At 42.7% G+C, this 22546-nt stretch overlaps 1 protein-coding gene across 1 annotated transcript in view; it reads right to left on the bottom strand.

Moving 5' to 3' along the window:
• Positions 1 to 15417: 15417 nt before the first annotated feature.
• LOC143275900 (sodium- and chloride-dependent GABA transporter 1-like) overlaps positions 15418 to 22546 on the bottom strand; it is a 43878-nt gene continuing 36749 nt past the window's right edge. Inside the window, exons 13-15 of the mRNA XM_076580224.1 lie at positions 21765 to 21865; positions 17918 to 18085; positions 15418 to 16677 (exon numbers count right to left, since the gene is read on the bottom strand). Of these exons, the coding sequence (XP_076436339.1) occupies positions 16579 to 16677; positions 17918 to 18085; positions 21765 to 21865 (368 nt within the window). The 3' untranslated portion in view covers positions 15418 to 16578. The remainder of the gene's footprint in view (positions 16678 to 17917; positions 18086 to 21764; positions 21866 to 22546) is intronic.

The raw sequence follows: 22546 nt of genomic DNA, 5'->3' as shown, positions 1-22546 counted from the left end.
CCTGTCTCTTCTGACATTATTGTCTTGTCTTGTCTTGCATTGTCTTGTCTTGTCTTGTCTTGTCATGTCTTGTCTTGCATTGTCTTGTCTTTCGCCACAAGAAATGTCTGTGTGGTAGTCGGGATTCTCTCCGCGGACAGAGTCTGTCAACACAGTGCAGTGCCACCCATGTCTATCTGTTTGTCTGTCTGTCTATCTGTCTGTCTGTCTGTCTGTCTATCTATATATCTATCTCCCTCCAAAACGGAGTATGGCTGCCTACATGGCGGGGTAAAAACGGTCCTACACGTAAAAGCCCTGTGGTATACATACGAGTGAACGTGGGACCTGCAGCCCAGGAACGAAGGAGAGCAAGAAGAGGATCCATCTGTCTGTCTGTCTGTCTGTCTGTCAATGTATGTGTGTTCATTTTTAGCTAAAGAAAGTGTATGGTTCAGGTATGTGTGTTGTGATGAAGAGTCAGTACCGAACAAATGAATCTCTATTTCCATATAGATAGCCATACCAGTCCTGCTTCCTAAAACAAAGAGAAAGACAGAAAGAGGGATACAGAGACAGAGAGACAGAGAGATGGACGTGGAGGAGGGACAACACGAATCACTTCCGCGGGACGTACATGAGGCAGAGATAAAAGGTCCCGAGCCCTTTAGACCATCTCAGCAGTAGATTCGTATCCTTTGTGTCTGGGGTTCAGCACAGGAAGGTGGAGTCCAATCCTCTCCTTCCGCCGTTTTAACCTTCCCCACCTGAACTCAGGTAGGCCTGCCCATTCACACCTGCGAGGAGTGAGGAAAAGCGGAGTAAAGTGCCTTTCCCGAGGACACAACACCATGCCGAAACGGGGCCTCGAACCCTGGTCACTGGTGAACACTGGGTCAGAAGTCTAACGCCTGACCTATCCTGCCACGGACACAGCTACTGGCTGTATGTGTCAGCATCACCGTATGAGTCATTACACAAGGGAGAGACAAACAGACGGACTGTCGACGCAGCAGCAGAAACGGAATTTTCCGACCTGGGACAGACGTCAAGTGGTCTGGTTGCCATGGAGGGTTGCCATGAGAGGTTGCTATGGCTACTAGACTTACACGATGGACAGGGAGGGATGTGGGGGTCATCGTGGCGGGAGAGGTATGGGGCTGGCTGGGAAGGGAACAGATGGGGAAAAACCCGAACGTCATTAATGTTTCATGTGTGTGTGTGTGTGTCTGTGTGTGCTGGTTTTAGAATTTGCTCGGTTCTCTATTGTCATAGATCGGAAGGAGATTTGCACGTTGTGGAAATTAAATTTTGAGAAATATTAATGATAATAATGGACGAATCGAGGCAGGAATAAAATCAGTGGTAACATACATGAATAAACCCGGGAAAGGATAAAAGGTTGGGCGTATTGCTCATGTCTTTCTGTGTTTTTCAGTCGCGTCTGCTTGTCTGTCTGTACATAATTATGTACTTAACTACAAACACATGTTTAAGTACGCATTCCGGTGTTATGTATACATCGATGACAAACATATTTATGTATAAGTGTGTATTATCTATGTGTGTCATTCTCTGTGTCCGTTCCATTCTCTGTCAACGCGCGAGCGCGAGCGCGAGCGCGCACACAGACACAGACCCAGATCCAACATACACACTTCCCAAATACACACACACACACACACACACACACACACACACACACACACACACACACACACTACATACATGCAAACACTCACATACATAGACTGTAGTTGTATTTCAGAGAAGAAGAAACAAAAAGAAGAAAAAAAAAAGCGTGACTTTGTCTAAGTTTGATAAATAACCTTTTCTTTTTCTTCTTTTTAAGATTAAAAAAAAAAATTACAGATCCCTCTCTTCCACACCTCCCTTCCTTTCCACTGTTCTCACTTTCGTTTTTCCTCGTGTTTTCTGGTTTCTATCTAACATTCTTTCTTCTCCGTTTTTCTTTTCAGAACTTCTGTTTTCTTTTTGTTTTGAATGAGGTCGGGAAAGATACGCTCGCAGTTGTTCCCCTTTCGCAACAGGACCCAAATGGATTATTCTTTTAAGTAAGATAGCATTAAAAATAAAAAACATATTTAAAAAAAAGATAATGATAAAAAAAACAGGGAGGAGAAAGAAAGGAGAGTGAAAAGGGGGGGAAGAAAAAAATTATTAAAAAAATTACACGTGTTTGTTACTCCTGGAAACTTACCCCCCCCCCACCCCACACACACACACACACACCCCACCACAACTTGGACAATGAAGTCTGAAAACAGATGAAGACGACGAAACTAGGTGCATGAACGATGACAGTGATGAGAAGAGGGCAACAGGAAGACAGCAGTCAGCAGACAACAGAAGCAGCAACACTGTCCGGCCAACACAGGCTGGAGAGGGGAAAGCACAGGAAGTGGGATGCTGCAACCTGCCAACCTGGTACCACTACCCTGACGCTGGGAAATAAAAGCACAAAAAAAGACCAGACCGCCCAGCAGGGCACTCTTACCCTTTTTGCTGCAGCACACAGAACACAGAAAACATGGTCACCCGAGGAAAACCTATCCCCACGTGAGGGTGCCAACTGGGCAAAAAGCCCCAAACCCAACAGACACGACCTTCGAAAAGCCTAGAGAAGTGTCACTGACAGAACAGAGAGACTTCAAACTCTGCTCAGCAGTGACACAAACACACAAACGAGACTCCCCGATTGCACGTGAAAAACGTACAACCGGGAGCTAACACACACAAAACGAAAGCTCGAATGGGGGAGGGTAAACGGGGAAGGTAATGCACGAAACACTCCACACGAGATTGTCATGAGTTGTGACACACTCTCTCTCTCTCTTCCCCTCCACTCTCTTTCTCTCTCTTTATCTTTCTCTCTCCACAATAGTGTAGATTAAGTAATTTGTTGGGTTTTTTTTAATTGATTTATTTACATTATTTGCTTTATTTATTGTTTGTTTTCTTTCATCCAATACATTTGACGCTGCAACTCAGAATTGACCCTTCTTGACATAAAGGCTGTAGTTAGACCAATGTCAATAAAAAGCATCTAAAGCGTCTCTCTCTCTCTCTCTCTCTCTCTCTCTCTCTCTCTCTTCCCCTCCTCTCTTCCCCTCCTCTCTGTCTCTCTTCCCCTCCTCTCTCTCTTCCCCTCCCCTCTCTCTTCCCCTCCTCTCTCTCTCTCTCTCTCTCTATCTCCTAGACTCCCCCAACCGCCAGTGTCAATCGATAAGTTCTATTGATGTGCTGACAAAGCAGTGCTCACAACTGGACCAATAAACGGACAACAGGAAGAGACTGGCCAGACAGGAAGGAAGGGAGGGGTGGTTCTATGCCTTGGGCTCTCTGAAAGGCAGACTGTTTTACTTACTTAAGGGTTGAGGAGGGAGGAGGGGCGGGGGGAGACAGAGGTAGAAACAGAAAGAGAGATTATAGAGACAGAGAGATAAACAGAGTGGGTGGAAGGGAGAGACAGACAAACAGAGACAGACAGAGAGAAAGTGTGTGTGTGTGTGTACTTGCACGCGTGCGCATGTGCGTGAGTGTGTGTGTGTGTGTGTGTGTTTCTTTCCGGAAGTTGCCTATCCAAAAGGCAGAAGGGCCTGATGACGGGGATCAGTGGGCAGCACCCCAAGACCTCACAGCTGTGTGGTGTATTCAGCAGCCTGTTCACCTGGTCTCTGAAGGATGGTCGTGTACCTGCTTTGAGGAGACATTCACTGATCAGCCCAGTGCCAAAGAACGAAAACCCTGTTTTCTTGTGTGTGTGTTTGTTCGTTTGTTTTTTTTTAACCAATTACCGCCTCATAGCCCTGACCCCAACTGTCATGAAATGTTTAGAATGCATCATCCTGGAACAAGGGAAGAAGACAAAAATGACTGCAGGATTCTTCAAAGACAAAAAACTAAAGTCTATAAAAACCTTTTGGGTGGTAGTTGAATCCTCTTTGTTTTGACACGACGTTTCGGACCATAGGCCCGTTGTCAAGTGACGAGTAGAGGACAGTGTGAATAGGAAAGCCTATGTGAGAAAAGGGTGATGACATCTCACTACTTTCTGTTTTGATGGGCCATGCACACTAAAACACTTGCTGATCACCATTCAGTGCCATACGTACTCACTCAAATTTTTTTTTAATGAATTTTATCCAACACCTGTCAAATTTTCACCCTGCCCTTCAATACACTTATGAAGTATCATCGTCATCTATCTCTTTCCTGGACCTTTCTATCTCTGTCCACCCAGACAGCCCCAAACTCTCCACCACCATCTTCTACAAACCTACAGATTCCCATGCATATCTCCTATACATCTCCAGCCACCCATCCTCTACCAGAAACAGCATCCCCTTCTCCCAGTTCCTGAGGCTCAGAGGCATCTGCAGCAGTGACCTGGATTTTGACAATGAGGCGCAGAAGATGTCCACCTTCTTTACAGCCCGCCATTACCCAGAGGACATCGTGCAGACAGCGCTTAAGCGTGCACGCTCTGTCACCCGCTCAGAAGCTCTGACACCAAGAAAGAAATTTGGAGACAACGAGGATCGTGCCGTGGCAGTCATACCATATCACCCACACAACCTGCCAGTCTGCAAAATCCTGCGTGAAAACTTCAATCTCCTACAACAGGATCCAGCCCTCGGACAAGTCTTTCCCAAGCCACCGCTAATTGCCTTTCAGAGAGACACGAACCTACGTGACATGCTCGTGAAGTCCAAACTCAGGCCCCTTACCAGCCATTCAACCTCACCAGGGTGCAGACCCTGTGGGGATCAAAAGTGCAAGACCTGTCCCTTTATAGACACCTCAGGTTCAGTTGTTGGACCCTCTGGCACTTTCACTGTGAAATGTCATCTCAACTGTCAGTCCACTGACATTGTATGCATTCTGTCCTGCACCCTCTGCTCCAAACTATATGTGGGGGAGACCTACCGTTCTTTGGGCGAGCGCTTCTCCGAACACCTGAGGTCGATGAAGCTAAGCTACAACAATCCTATTGGCCAGCATTTTACTGGCCCACACCACAGCTTCACCCATGCAAGAATCTCAGCTGTGTGGCAGAACCCCAGTGACAGCACGTACAGAAAGTACATGGAGAGCCGCGTCATTGACCGCTTGGGGACCGCACAGCCGAGTGGATTGAACATCAGAGTCACTGACGTCTAGCGCCTGGGCCCTTCTGCCTTGATCTCTCTGTCCTTATTCTTTCTTTACCTCCTATCCCTCTTTTTAGAAGCAATATATATGTGTATGCAATTTGTGTGTGTGTTCGTTCTTTTGTTTAGCGTCTTTTCACTATCAGTGATATTAGACGTTAAAAAAAAAACAAACAACTAAAGGGGTGGGGTTGGGGCATGGGGTATAACTAACATGCTATTACATTTAACAGTAACAATTCAATAATAATAATTTAAATAATCAGAAACCATTAACACAATTCTGAAGTGCATTAAAGGAATGTAGAAATAGGGCTATGAACTAATGCCTGTGAAAGTTCGACCATAAGAACCTCGTCGGAAATAACTTTACAAAAATCATCTGCACAATTATTATTCTCTTTGAAATACTTGGGCAAGAAGGTACGTAACTGCTGGCAGTGAAACAAACAATGATGCAAGCTGAACTGCTTACCACAGATGCATGTAACATTTTTACTATACTTTATCTTCAGCGCATCAAGTTTTATACGGAAGAAAGTAGAGGTTATTAATCTTGTATAGCAAGCTGATGGATTCGGTATCTTTTCTTTAATAATATTCTCGGGGAATAATGTTCCTTTATGGTTTAAAAACTTTAACTTCCATCGGTTATGAAATCGACCCCATGCTGATTTTCCTAACAAAGTGTATGCCTCTTTTACGGAGAGACGGACATGTATTTTTGTCGATTTTTCTGAATCTTGCGCTCCTCTTTTAGCTGCTTTATCAACAATTTCATTGCCAAGAATGCCCACATGAGAAGGCACCCAACAAAAACTGACCTCAGTCCCTTTAATCCTTAAACAATGTACCAAATGATTTGCCTCAATAACTAAGTCAGGTCTTGTTTCAAGGCTGAATAGTTCTAGAGCATAAAGTACTGATTTGGAATCAACAAAGAATGCTATTTTCGAGAAAACTATTTGATGGCTCACTAAGTAGTTCAGAGCTTGTATAATAGCAATTAGCTCAGCTGTGAATATGGAAAGGTGTTTTCCAATAAAGTAAGATTTTTCAACTTTAAAGGCAGGAATATAGAAAGCCGCACCAGCGTTTTTGTCATCAAGAACAGATCCATCTGTAAATACATGGAGATGATTCTGATATTTTTCTGTTATATGAATTCTGGCAGTACTTGTCGTGATATTGATGTTTTCTTCCTTTTTTGTGTGTGTGTGTGTGTGTGTGTGCGTGTGTGTGTGGGTGTGTGTGTGTGTGTGTGTGTGTGAGTACGTATGGCACTGAATGGTGATCAGCAAGTGTTTAGTGTGCATGGCCCATCAAAACAGAAAGTAGTGAGATGTCATCACCCTTTTCTCACATAGGCTTTCCTATTCACACTGTCCTCTTCTCATCACTTGACAACGGGCCTATGGTCCGAAACGTCGTGTCAAAACAAAGAGGATTCAACTACCACCCAAAAGGTTTTTATAAACTTTAGTTTTTTGTCATCCTGGAACAGACTATAATACACAAAATCCTACCATGATCAATACCGGTTCGTATATTGATCCAGTGGAGTACTCATTATGCCACGCTTAACTTCTTGTACCATGCACTCACTCACTCGGAGAAATCAAATCCATTTACTCATATTTTATTCACTGACTTTTCATTGGCATTTAGCACTATTCAGCCACACCTCATGGTACGTGAGCTCTTTCATTTAACATCAGTCCTGACCTCATTTCATGGGTAAACAGTTTTCTTGTTCAATGAATTCAGTCAGTACGTTTCGAGAAGCTCTGTCTTCTATGAAGACAACTTGCACTGGTGCCCCTCAAGGTACAGTCCTATCACCTGTTCTATTCACACTGTATACAAAGAATCGCACTGGCTCAGATACAACTCTTTTATTTCAGTATTCTGATGATTCAGCCCTGACTGTGGTGCTGTTTGTTTTTAGCAAGACCAGAAAATTTCCTTCTGTGAAACCACTTTGATCTTAATGTTCAGTAAACAAAAGAAATTATAACTGATTATACAACAACAACAAAAAAAGAATGCTTCTTCCATCCCTGATCTGCTTATCAATGATGCAAAGGTTGAAAGAGTGCACACATACAAATATCTATGAACTTTTTTTTTCTTTTTTCTTTTTTTTCTTTTTTTTTAATCATAGGCTGAAGTGAATTATACCGCGTCAGAGTACAACAGAAAGCAACATGCATTTCAAGCAGCAGTAGCCATACTCTGACAAGTTATTATCAACTCCAACCTTCAGACAAAAGGATTTTTGTTCTTAAATAAAAACCAAACAGAACCAAATGCAGTTTTATTCCAAAAATTCAGCTATTAAACAGAAAAGAATCTAATAATCAAATATGTGATTCCATAAAAGTGTGTGATTGATTGTATGGGTCCGTGATATGACATCTCAGTTCAAAATAGGCCTACTGTTGAATAGCATATCGTTGTCATATATCAAGGCTCATGTTCATTCCAAAATATTATCTTATGCATGTCTTTTGACTGATTATTGCACGTGAATGGCTGTGATGATGTATGTGTGATTAACTTAATCATCTTTTGAGGGGTTTTGTCGTTGTAGTTGTTGTTGTTGTTGTTGTCTGCTGTGATTGTTGTATGTATGGTTTGCTCATGGTTTACATATAAACACTTTATGGGGTTTTTTTATGTATGCACGTTGACTGCCTGTGATTCTCGTGTATTGTTTCTGTTTCACACCACAAATGAATTTCTCTTCTTCAGATAATACAGCACTTTGCAGTCCGTGTTCATGCTGAGTTTGATGCTTTTTTTTGCTGCCCATGTTTCCTTGGTAAAAACGTTACAGTTATGTATGATATATTTGTTTGAGTGTTTAGATTTTTATTCCAATGTATTTGTACTGTTTTCTTGCTGTTGTTGATTTATGCCCCAGGGTTGGGTGGATGTTGACTGGTCGATGTACAATAAACCACTTCTGAGTTCTGAGTTCTCTCTTCTCTCTCTCTCTCTCTCGCTGCTTTTGTCACTCGAAAACTCCCCCTACCCCCAGAGCCAATCGATAAGTTGTATCGCTGTGCTGACAAAGCAGTGCTCACAACATGACAACTGCAAGGAAGGCAGGAAGAGACTGGCTGGAGAGTGTCGGAAGGAAGGGAGGAGAGGTTGAATGTTCTGTCTTGGGCTCTCCAACAGACAGGTTGTTTTGCTTAAGGGGATGGGGGGGGGGGGAGGGGGAGACAGAGATAGACACAGAAAGAGAGATAAAGATACAATAGAGACAGAGAGAGTGTCGGAAGGAAGGGAGGAGAGGTTGAATGTTCTGTGTCTTGGGCTCTCTAACAGACAGGTTGTTTTGCTTAAGGGGATGGGGGTGGGGGGAGGAGGGGAGGGGGAGACAGAGATAGACACAGAAAGAGAGATAAAGATACAATAGAGACAGAGATAGACACAGAAAGAGAGATAAAGATACTATAGAGACAGGGATAGACACAGAAAGAGAGATAAAGATACTATAGAGACAGAGATAGACACAGAAAGAGAGATAAAGATACAATAGAGACAGAGATAGACACAGAAAGAGAGATAAAGATACTATAGAGACAGAGATAGACACAGAAAGAGAGATAAAGATACTATAGAGACAGAGATAGACACAGAAAGAGAGATAAAGATACTATAGAGACAGAGATAGACACAGAAAGAGAGATAAAGATACTATAGAGACAGAGACACAGAAAGAGAGATAAAGATACAATAGAGACAGACATAGACACAGAAAGATTGATAAAGATACTATAGAGACAGAGATAGACACAGAAAGAGAGATAAAGATACTATAGAGACAGAGATAGACACAGAAAGAGAGATAAAGATACAATAGAGACAGAGATAGACACAGAAAGAGAGATAAAGATACTATAGAGACAGAGATAGACACAGAAAGAGAGATAAAGATACTATAGAGACAGAGAGAGTGTCGGAAGGAAGGGAGGAGAGGTTGAATGTTCTGTGTCTTGGGCTCTCCAACAGACAGGTTGTTTTGCTTAAGGGGATGGGGGGGGGGGAGGGGAGGGGGAGACAGAGATAGACACAGAAAGAGAGATAAAGATACTATAGAGACAGATAGACACAGAAAGATTGATAAAGATACTATAGAGACAGAGATAGACACAGAAAGAGAGATAAAGATACTATAGAGACAGATAGACACAGAAAGATTGATAAAGATACTATAGAGACAGAGATAGACACAGAAAGAGAGATAAAGATACAATAGAGACAGAGATAGACACAGAAAGAGAGATAAAGATACAATAGAGACAGAGATAGACACAGAAAGAGAGATAAAGATACAATAGAGACAGACACAGAGAGATAAAGATACAATAGAGACAAAGATGGACACAGAAAGAGAGATAAAGATACAATAGAGACAGAGATAGACACAGAAAGAGAGATAAAGATACAATAGAGACAGACACAGAGAGATAAAGATACAATAGAGACAAAGATAGACACAGAAAGAGAGATAAAGATACAATAGAGACAGAGATAGACACAGAAAGAGAGATAAAGATACAATAGAGACAGAGATAGACACAGAAAGAGAGATAAAGATACAATAGAGACAGACATAGACACAGAAAGAGAGATAAAGATACAATAGAGACAGAGATAGACACAGAAAGAGAGATAAAGATACTATAGAGACAGACATAGACACAGAAAGAGAGATAAAGATACAATAGAGACAGAGAGAGTGTCGGAAGGAAGGGAGGAGAGGTTGAATGTTCTGTGTCTTGGGCTCTCTAACAGACAGGTTGTTTTGCTTAAGGGGATGGGGGGGGGGAGGGGGAGACAGAGATAGACACAGAAAGAGAGATAAAGATACAATAGAGACAGAGATAGACACAGAAAGAGAGATAAAGATACTATAGAGACAGATAGACACAGAAAGAGAGATAAAGATACTATAGAGACAGATAGACACAGAAAGATTGATAAAGATACTATAGAGACAGAGATAGACACAGAAAGAGAGATAAAGATACTATAGAGACAGATAGACACAGAAAGATTGATAAAGATACTATAGAGACAGAGATAGACACAGAAAGAGAGATAAAGATACAATAGAGACAGAGATACACGGAAATATACAGAGTGGGTGGAAGGGAGAGAGACAGGTAAATTGTGTGGTTTGTGTGTGTGTGTGTGTGTGTGCGTGCACGTGTGTGCATGTGTGTGAGTATGTGCGTGCGTGTGTGCGTGTGTGTGTGTGTATGTGTGCGGTATAGCCCCCCCCCCTCCCCCCCATCCCCCGCCCCCCTCAACCAATCCCCCTAAGACTAATTGAGCCATGACAGCATGAATTCAAACTCGCGTGTATGAGTGGCTCTGTCAATCACTCTCTCATTCACTTGACGTCATGTTTAGTCTAACGTCATTTGTTTTTAAACGTCACGGGTAGTCGCCTGTAGCATGTGCGTGTTCGAACTCTGTGTGCGTGCGTGTGTGTGTGTGTGTGTGTATGTGTGTTGTAGCTGGGATTGTGCGTGTGCGTGAACTTGTGTTTATGAAAGGAGCATTGTTCTCACTTTTGGATGGTTTCTACTGGCTACATGCATCCACTGATCTTCTTTGGTTCAACTGACGCGCTCCATAAACATTTGGGTTGTGGAAGATTCAGCCTTTCTGCACTGACAACTAACGATCATCAGCCCTTCGAGCAATTTCTTGTTTCAGTTTCTTTAATTCTGGAACCTATCTAAACGAAACTTGGCGTGCGTTTTACAATGCAGGTGAGTGAGCAATGACGTGAAGCATGTAATTCACCCTTCAGTTATGAAACGATGTGAAATGATGACCTATATCATAAACACGAACCGACGCTTGTTGACATAAGCCGCCATCCCCCCCCCCCCCCCTCCAACCCCCTTCCCCAACCCCAGAAGAGGACTGGCTTTGCACACAAAAAAAAGGAAGAAAAAAAACCACAGACGAAAAACAGACCGTCAATGGTCAGACATACATACAGAAAGGCAGACTGACTGGCAGACTGACAGAGAAAGAAATATTTCTCTCTTTACTCACCATCGCTCAGTTCTGACCTCAAAGATTACCGACCCCTGTAATAGCTGGCGCTGTAAACCTTACCTGGTTAGTTCTCCAAGTCATGTTACTTAGCCCACGGCCCGGCGGCCGACCGCAAGGAGCCATTTCAAGAGTAGTTTCCTATTTTAGCATGCTAGATTCAGGGGCCCATGTCTTAACGGCAGTTTTCGCGCATATTTGAAGCGGGTCTACCGTTCGTAGATGTTATGCCGCCTTTCCGGTGATTCTTGACTGGTTTGATGGTTATTGTACTGTGTTTGATAGAGATCAGGTGCTCCACGCATGTGCAGCCATCATGCCAAACGGTCAAAAAACAAATTGTTTGCCATGACGCGCCCAGCTTCGTCGTGTCCTCGTTTAGTAGTTCATATGGAAAGAGAGAGTTTCCTCTCTAGGGCAGCGAAGACAACATCAGCACTGTCCAGGCTGACACCAGTTCGGAGGGACAGCAACATCTCCATCAAACACAAGATCAGACTCCTGCATGCACTGCTATGGTCCATCTTCATGTATGAAGGAGAGACATGGACCCTCATGGCGCTTTTGGAAAGAATTCAAGCCATGAAGACCAGGTGTTATCGCAAGATACTAAACACCAGATACAATGATCACACCACCAAAGAACAAGTACGCCAGACCGCCTTCAAGAAGTATATTGGGCCCTATGAAGATCTGCTGACATCAGTAAAGAAAAGAAAAATACGACTACTGCTACTACTACTACTTCTTCTTCTACTACTGCTACTACTACATTAGTAAAGAAAAGAAAAATACGCTCCCAAGTAGCAAGATCCAATGGCCTTGCTGAAACAATCCCCCAAGGAACTGTTGAAGGAGGGAGATGGAGGGGAAGAGGGAAAAAACCGATGGACTTACATTGCAGAATGGGGCGCCCCAATGACTGTACGGCGCCCCAATGACTGTACGGCGCCCCAATGACTCTCCACGGTGAAGAAGAAGAAGAAGAAGACGGAGTTAATGCTAACAGCAGAATTGCAGTTGTTCGGTTGTATCGTTGTCATTTCGATTTTTAAAGGGAAGCAACAACAGAACGTATGAGAAGATTGGTGCCGCTAGAAATAGATGTTTTACCTCCCCTGCTTCTTCTTGCTCTGTGTGAGACATACTTTTGCAATGAAACGCTTTCTTGGTGTCCCATTCTATTCATCAAACACTATAATGCATGGCGAAACTGGCAGGTACCCATTGCATATTAAATCAATTGTAAAATGCGTGAAATATTGGCTCAAACTTACTAGACTGCCAACATCACTATTATGTAGGCAAGCATACGAGATGCTGCTACTGCAAGAGGAGAACGGCAAACAGAACAAGAAAACATTAACGGAACATGGATTCGGTCTTGTTTGGATGTGCCAAGGAGTAGGGCACGAGAGCGGGTATGAATCTGAATTTAAAGATCGACTTATAGCATGTTACAAACAAAACTGGCACGGAGAAATAGAGAGCAATGATAGGCATAAATGGTTCTATTCATTTAAATCAAATTTTCAAACAGAAATATATTAAGATCGTAACAAACAAGTGGCATAGAATCTGTTTTGCGAGGCTCAGATTGAGAGCACTTGGACTGAAAGCCAACAGAAGATGGTTTGATTCAGACGTAGCAACATCCCCTTGCCCAATATGTGGCGAAAGCCCAGAAGATGAAAACCATTTCATATTTAACTGCAAAAGATACGAAGAATTGCAAAAAAAACAACAACAACTGCACCCTTTTCAATACCGCTTCAGTGCAGAGAAAAGATTTGTTCGGCATACTGATGACAGAAAATGAAGATATGATACTCTCACTAGCAAAATATGTATCCGAGGCAGTAAATATACGTAAAACGTCCACAACAGGTCCAAATACTCATTAATCAATGCAAAACTTAGTATGGGTTCTATGAGGGGAAAAAAGGCATAGACAAAAAGGAAGGGTTACATTTGGGTGGTCAATTTCGACAATGTATTTTTATGATGTGTTTGTATTGATATGACGTGTTTCGGTGTTACATGCTTAAATAATCATTATATGTTTTATATGTACTTTGTTATGTGTTCGTATTGATATGATGTGTGTCGATGTCACGTGCTTAAATAATTATTATACGGATTATATGTACTTTGTTTCCTGTGTACTGTTCAAACCTTGGAGACGAACGACTGGGTGGAAACAGGCACAGAACCCGCCTGCCACATGGACTTTTTCAGCAAATGACAAAGTACCTAAGTGCCACTTATCCCTGAGTAGTTTAGTTCACTGTGATCATATTTTTCCTTTCTGTTCCATTTTATTTATTTGTTTTGCACCATTTTTATTCTGATTTGTACCTACTATGTCACTAGAGCTTTTCAGCTAATGACATTAAATAGAATAGAATAGAACAGAATATGTCTTTATTACCAAGTGTACCGGGTTCACGAGGAATATTGGGGGTGGTGGGGGGGGGGGGGATAGTACATAACAAGATACGAACATAAATCGAAAATCATACACAAACACAGATACACTAGAAATTAAGATACATACAAGTGCATATCCACATATAAACTTGCACACACACACACACGTTTGAACAGAAGCTGCATGTTACATATGGATGGGGCTGATGACTAGATTTTCAGGTAGATGGTTGTTGATTGCACAATTCTATTTATCATACTGGATTTGTTCGAGAGACAGGGCATTGACTGCTTTGGGGAAAAAGCTATTGGTGAAACGATTGGTTTTTGTCCTTATACTTCTATACCGTGGACCAGAGGGGAGCATCTCGAAAATCCTAAAAGCTGGATGTGATTCGTCCTGGCTGAATGATTTTGTTTTTTTAGTAGCCGCTTATAATATATGTCTTCTAGTGAAGGTAGATCAGCCCCGGTAATCTTGGTGGCAGTTTTTACGATTCTGTTAAGGGCTGCAACTTCTGCTTTGGAAATGTTTCCGTACAAACAGTGAAGGCGAAGGTTAGCACACTTTCAAAGACTACTCGGCAGAAACCAACCATGATTTCTTTTTTTTAATTCCGAATTTTTTTAGGCGCTGAAGAAAGTACAGGCGCTGTTGTGCTTTCTTAACAATTTTTTCCGTATTTTTCTCCCATTTCAAATCGTTGGAAATGATCAGTCCGAGAAATTTAAAGTCGCTGATGATCTTTACTTGCTTGTCTTTAATGACAAGTGGTAAGGGGTCAGATGTGGTCTTCCTGAAATCTAAAAGTAATGCTTTGGTTTTTGATACGTTGAGTTCTAAGTTGTTGTTTTTGTTGTTGTTGTTGTCTAACCAAGCATTTCAGTGTTCAGTATGTTCTGTGTGTGTGTGTGTGTGTGTGTGTGTGTGTGTGTTTTGTAGTATTGTGTAGACAGCGACGACTGCTACTTCAGCTGCTACCACTACTACTGATAGAGCCATAAGCGTTGATGTTAACACATATTATGAACATAGCGAACACACACACACACACACACACACACACACACACACACACACACACGTGTGGCTGATGCAAAATGTTGCTGTAGATCCATAGTACTTTACTATGTCAGAAAGGCAATTGGGTTGAGAACCAGTCATTGAACTGAAACATGTAACAAGGTACTTCAACTTTATTCTCTCGGATACTGGAGACTAGTGTAACTTTTCCAGAGGTAAAATACAGGCTGTTTGCGAGAGGCTGTCAAGATGAGACGAGCTGTTGAGTTTTGAACTTTCTGTAAAGGTTCTGTGACAGAAGGTAAACATGTTAATAAAGAAGTGCAGTATTCTAATCTGGGAATGAATGAAGTGCCCAGCGTTTTGGTTGCATCAGCATCTGTGGGATAATCCAGGCTAATATAATTCGCCCTTAAAATGGCAATTGACAAACACATTGCCAATCACTATGCGAATTTTGATGATTTTTTTATGTGCAAGATCTCATCTCATTTGTACGTACAAGCTTTTCCTGTTATCATTGTATATAGGTGAAGGTGAAACGGGGTAGGGCTGGGCGTAGTATGAGCAAGTACTGAAATACAGTGCATACTCTCTCTCTCTCTCTCTCTCTTCGTATTACAAAGACAAGATATTCTGAAAGCCAACAAGAATTAAAGGCAGTTATGTGCTTATTGCATAAGTGAGGATTATACTATAAAAAGTATAAACGCTAAAGTAAAACGCTAAAACCGCATCTAAAAACTGCGTGAATAAGAGACTAAACTAAAGGATAACAATAGTGTTTGATTATTTCTTGTGAATATTTAAATTGATCACATACAAGAACAAGCAAAGTCAAAGTCAATGAAAAAGAACCTGAAAATACATGATAAACGCTAATAATTATTGCAAAGCTAGAAAAGACTATAAAAAATGTTAGAGAAAAATTAAAACAATGATACAGTTCTAGAACAGTTCATTCTAAGGATCAGAAAGAATTTGGAATAATATTAATGAAATATCTGGCAAAAAGATAAAACAAGATTTATGTACTAAACTGGTTAACACTTTAAGGGTGTTTTACAAACACAAGACTCCGATGATAACGGCAACATTTCTCCTGATAATGATGACGAATTGAAGAGAGGAATGATGATTTAGATGACAGCTGTGGTTGTGGTGATCCCGATGTTCACGACAGTGAGGTTGACGACACTGAATTCTTAGGTCAAATTGTAAGGAGGGGTCAAACTTGCAGTTATGAGAAAATTAAGCCCAGAACAGCAGCAGGAACCTACCTGTTCGAAAGTTCTTTAAAAATGCTGGTAATGACGGGGAAGATTTCTCTGTGCGTTGTTTGACACAGGTCACATTCCAGAAAAACAACTTGGAATGAGGACGGCAGCATTAGTGATCCAAACACTTTTTGCGGGATTTTTCTTTATCAAATGTCAGTAGTGGAATGTACAGTTCTGTCACAAATGGGTGAAGGTAATCACGACGATGATTGATTTTACAAACACATTGACACTCGTTGTTGCCCACACTTAACAAATAAGGTTAAAGGTTTCACAACCTTTTCCAGTCACCTGGGCAGTGAATTCTTGTCCACTGTGTCTAGGACTGGACTTAGGAAGGCGGGGCCCGATCCTCTCCTTCCGCCGTTCTAACTTCCCCCAACCCTAGTCAGGTGCCCGCTCACACCTGAGTAAAGTGCCTTTACCAGGGACATAACACCATGTCGAAACATAGCCTCGAACCCTGATCACTGGTGAACACCGGGTCAGATGACCAACCCCCAACTGATTCTGCCACGGTGCTTCCTGTTTACTGGTCACTTGAAACTTTTTTTTTTTTTTTTTTTTTTTTTTTTTTTTTTTTTTTTTTGGTGCCGTTTTTTCCTCAAATGTTGTGTTCAAATCCTTTGCGATACTCCAAGCGAGCTGTGACGTCAGCAGGTTTCCAGACGTTGTAGTCAGGCTTCAGCGTGTGCCGGAGTCTCTGCACACACACACACACACACGCACGCACGCACGCACGCACGCACGCACGCACACACACACACACACACACACACACGCACACAGATAATTTAGATGACATCCTGTGGATTGGTTGGTTGGCTGGTTTTTATTTGCTGCTGATGAGCGGAGTGTCGGCCACCTAGGAAGCGAGAGAATGGAAGCGCACTGGTTCGAATCCCACACTCACCAGTACTTTATCCTCCTCCACTAGACCATGACTTGTGGTCTGAATGCTAGTCATTGGAATGAGACGATAAACCGAGTTTGGTTTTACAGGTGCAGCACGCGCTTCGCGCACATGAAAGAACCAAAGGTAACAAGAGGGTTGTCACTGGCAACATTCTGCAGAAGAATTAACTTTGAAAGCAAATAAACATGCAAGCAGAAAAAATACAAAAAAATGGGTGGCACTCTCAATGTAGCGACGCGCTGTCCCTTGGGAGAGCAGTCCAAAATTCAAAACAGAAAATTAATGTGTCCTGACCGAAGAGTGATACAATGCACTACAATACAAGTGATGTTTTGCTTTGTTTACCGGGTGGATCAAGCACGGTGTGAGTATAGGTGTGTGTGTGGGAGGGTGGCCGGGGGGGGGGGGGGGGTGATGGAGGATTGTGGTGCTGTGTTGGACTATGCAAGTGCCCCTACAAGCCTGGAGAATTATAGAAGCAGTTAGCAGTAAGCAGTGAACTCATTTCACGGTATGGAACTGTCTGACCAAATGAAAAAAATGTGAAATGCGACAGCGATTATCTGTTTATATGATTGTGTGTGTGTGTGTGTGTGTGTGTGTGTGTGTGTGTGTTCCAGATCACAGGTGGAGGTAGGTCGTGCGCTATCATGCTAAAGATGATGGTATCCACACATATTAACCCCCCACCCCCCAAAAAAATTTCACCCAGGTGTGGGTGATTGTCATAAATCACAGTGCTGCATTTCATAGCGCTCCTCAAAGTCGGTAATTTCAGAGACATAAACGAAGTATATATGTGTGGTAGTGATAAAAAAAAAAAGTGTGCAGAATACGCACTATGTATACCCTATGTTCTTCTTTTATGTCTATCCTATTTCTTGTTAGGCCTACGCTTCTTTTTCTTGTTATACATTAATTCAATGCAATGTATTGTATCTGTAATATTCAATATTAAGTTTTGTGCATTGTAAAACAAAATTATAAAAACAAACTGAATGAACAAAAATATTTTGAAAAGCCTGACCTGTATCAGAGATCCCTCAGCTTTCCACAGCTGATGCAGAGCGACAGCCGGGATGGGCAGGAAGGAGGAGAAGGCCACACACCAGCCAAACGCCGTGCCCCCAGGGCCGTACACATAGTCCCCCAGGGTCGGCGGTGTGTAGTTCAGAAAGGTGATGATCAGCAACACCTGCCGACAGGTGTCTGATTTTACTGGTTTGGTTTTACTGGGGTCTGTTTGGTTTTACAGGTGTCTGTTTGGTTTTACAGGGGTCTGTTTGGTTTTACAGGTGTTTGACTGGCTTGGTTTTACAGGTGTCTGATTTTACTGGTTTGGTTTTACTGGGGTCTGTTTGGTTTTACAGGTGTCTGTTTGACTGGTTTGGTTTTAAAGGTGTCTGTTTGACTGGTTTGGTTTTAAAGGTGTCTGTTTGACTGGTTTGGTTTTACAGGTGTGTGTTTGGTTTTACAGGTGTGTGTTTGACTGGTTTGGTTTTATAGGTGTGTGTTTGACTGATTTGGTTTTACAGGTGTGTGTTTTTACTGGTTTGGTTTACAAATAAATATAATGGTCACGTAGCTATTCACAGCGACATGGATCAGGAAGGCAGACTTCTATGTTGGTAGCAATGCAGACTGTTCACGTGCCCTGGTCTCATGACCTCACCCATCCACCCGATCAATGGTGTATGGCTGTCAGTGTTCCCTTCATCACTGACATCAGGTGCCACAGCCTTTTACAGCATCAGGGCAGTGTCCGGGACTCGGCATGCGAAAACACCACCATGCGAAAACACCACCATGCCGAAACACACCACCATGCCGAAACACACCACCATGCCGAAAACACCACCATGCCGAAACACACCACACCACCATGCCGAAACACACCACCATGCCGAAACACACCATACCACCATGCCGAAACACACCACCATGCCGAAACACACCACACCACCATGCCGAAACACACCACCATGCCGAAACACACCACACCACCATGCCGAAACACACCACCATGCCGAAACACACCACACCACCATGCCGAAACACACCACACCACCATGCCGAAACACACCACCATGCCGAAACACACCACCATGCCGAAACACACCACACCACCATGCCGAAACACACCACCATGCCGAAACACACCACCATGCCGAAACACACCACACCACCATGCCGAAACACACCACCATGCCGAAACACACCACACCACCAACACACCACCATGCCGAAACACACCACACCACCATGCCGAAACACACCACACCACCATGCCGAAACACACCACCATGCCGAAACACACCACACCACCATGCCGAAACGCAGCCTCGAACCCTGGTCACTGGTCAACACTGGATCAGATGTCCAAGACCTACCCCACTCTGCCACGGCACGCCCTGAATGAGACTGTGTGCGCTGTTGGTTGTCTGGCTTCCCCACCTTCAGGTCTGAAAACTGCTGTGTATCTTTCTGGATGTTTTTCTTCTTCTGTTCGATACAGTCTAACGAAAAGGGAATTCTGAGACACACACACACACACACACACACACACACACACACACACACACATACAAACGCATGCACACACACATACACACAAATACACACACACACACATACAAACGCATGCACACACACATACACACAAATACACACGCGCACACAGACATACACACAAACACATGAACGCACACACACACGCTCACTATCTCCACATACACACACGCACATCTACATATACACACGCACGCTATCCTCACATACACACACGCACACTATCCCCGTATACAAACACGCACACAACCCCCACATACAAACACTCACGCTATCCTCACATACATACACGCACACTATCCCCACATACAAAAAGTAATAGATAAATACATAAAAATACTACTACTACTACTACTACTACTACTACTACTGCTAATAATATTTATAAAGGCGCAAAATCTTGAATTCAACTCTAAGCGCACACACACACACACACACACACACACACACACACACACACACACACAAAACAAAAAAACAGCAACAATGACGATAAATAAGCAAATAAATGTAAAACATGCAGACACACATTCACACATACACACACATGCATAACAAAAATGCAACAAACATGCAGTTTCACAGATATGAAAGCACAATCAAATACACATAAATGAACATGAGCACCAACACACACACACACACACACACACACACACACACACACACACACACACATTACCCTGCACCCCCCTCCTCCTCCACACACTCATTTCTAGGCTACATATCGCAGCTTCCACGGCACCCCACCCCCACCCCCCCCCGGCGCCCCCCCAACACACACATACACACACACGCACACTTACTTGTACAAGCACACACACATACGCCCATATCCCCCACCCCCAACCCCACGCCCATATCCCCCACCCCTAACCCCACAAAAATATATATATGCACACCCGGACGTTCCAATATTCCGTTGCTCCCACAGTGTAGACATGCATACACACACATACCTCATCCTCCACACACACACACACACACACACACACACACACACACACACATGCACGTATATAGGTTCTATATGACAATGGCAAAGCAGGTTCAGCTTTCGTTGTACCATAACTGAAAACAGAACGATCATACCATATTGGTAAAGATCGATCAATATTCCCAATATTCACAGCTGAACTTATCGCTGTTCTTATGGCTTTAAATTATATTCTTGATCTTCCAGTTTGCCTTCTTCAAGTCTTATTTTGTGTTGATTCAAAATCTGTATTATATGCTTTAAACTCACCTAATTGTAAGAACAAGTCCAAAATAATAATAGAAATAAGTCACACTGTACATATTTTGAATTTGAGAGGAACACATATAACTTTTTGTTGGGTTCCTTCTCACGTCGGTCTCCTATATAATGAATGGGCTGACAGGGCTGCAAGAAAAGGTGCAAAACACCAACAGGGAACCACAGACCTTTATGTGCCTTTGTCTGTACAAGAGGGGTACCGCTTACTAGAAAAAGCATCATGGAGCAAAGTTAGGGAAGTATACCAGCAAAATGGCAAAGTTTTATATAAAAGTATAAATAATATTCAACAACCGGAATCTATCAATCAATCAAATACATTCAGTAATTTATTCAGATTAAGGCAAATTCAGGCATTATCAAACAGGGTAAAGCTGAACGCTTTTATAACAAAGTTCAGCAGAGATGTTGAATGCATATGTGGAGAATCTATTTCAAGCAAACACACACTCTTCGAATGTCAGACTCTGAAATCGTTTTTACCAGACTTCTCAGAAAATTCTTTTGAATGTATTTTTGACAATTTCAAGATGTTATCTGCTATTGCAGAAGGTTTGCTGCATAGTCCAATTGGACATTTGTTATAGTTGTTACAGTTGTTTGATGTTAGCGTTTCCTTCTATATTGTGCCTGTGTCTCCCCTTTTAATGTCTTATTTTTTTCCAATGCTCTGTATCTTTCCCCACCACACACACACACATACGCGCACACACACATACACACACATAATTCATCACCCTCTGCCCAATACCGTTCCCACGACCACGCTCCGCCCTCCACCACCCCCACCCCCCCTTTTTTTTTTTTTTTTTTTTCGTCTAATATCACTTAACGTGGAAGACGTTAAACTGAAGACTACTACTACTATATAGGTTTTATACAACATACTAATACAAGATGATACCGAAAGCATGCAGATGGAAAGCACCCTGCACCTCCTCTCCGCTCACCAAACCTACCACACGCACTTGACACACGGAGCGAGAGAAAGAGATAGAGAGAGAGAGAGACAGGGAGAGAGAGTGATAGAGAGGAAGTGGGCACTCACCAACAGAAGACATGGAGTGATGTATTTCCAGAAGAGACAGAGGATGAAAGGAGGACGCTTCCCAAGCATGAGGTGAATGTCATCGCCGAACCGTTGAATACCTGTGAATGCAAAACCCAGTGTGTTGACTCCCTGGCTGGACAGATAGGTATACGCTGGTCAGTGAAGGGCTGCCATCTACACTGAGAGAGGACTTAGCTGATCGGTCAGGTTGTCATGGTGACTTAGCTGATCTGTCAGGTTGTCATGGTGACTCAGCTGATCTGTCAGGTTGTCATGGTGACTCAGTTGATCTGTCAGGTTGTCATGGTGACTCAAGGTGACAGGTCAGGTTGTCATGGTGACTCAGCTGATCTGTCAGGTTGTCATGGTGACTCAGCTGATCTGTCAGGTTGTCATGGTGACTTTGCTGATCTGTCAGGTTGTCAATTACCATTCTTTAGTTTGGACCTCTTGCTCTTGGCCTTTTATCGTCTCTGTTCGGCAAAATCAGTCACATCATTGAAAAGTACACAAGTTATAGGAAATGCAGTTAACAGCTGATGGCTTCACGTCATTATTTAGCAGTCAAGGGATTAACAGCCATGATGTGCAAGGAAGTAGAGTTGTTCTTTGATGTTGTTTTTTGACTCACTTGTGTAAACAAAGTGAGTCTATGTTTTAACGCGGTGCTCGGTTGTCTGTGTCTGTGTGTGTGTATGTGTGTGTGCATCTGTGTGTCCGTGGTAAACTTTAACATTGCCATTTTCTCTGCAAACACTTTGACAGTTGGCACCAAATTA

This window comes from Babylonia areolata, chromosome 31 (assembly GCF_041734735.1).
Source record: "Babylonia areolata isolate BAREFJ2019XMU chromosome 31, ASM4173473v1, whole genome shotgun sequence".
NCBI classification, from domain to species: domain Eukaryota; kingdom Metazoa; phylum Mollusca; class Gastropoda; order Neogastropoda; family Buccinidae; genus Babylonia; species Babylonia areolata.
Note: the sequence above shows the minus strand (reverse complement) of the source record. Positions and strands in the feature narration are given on the sequence as shown.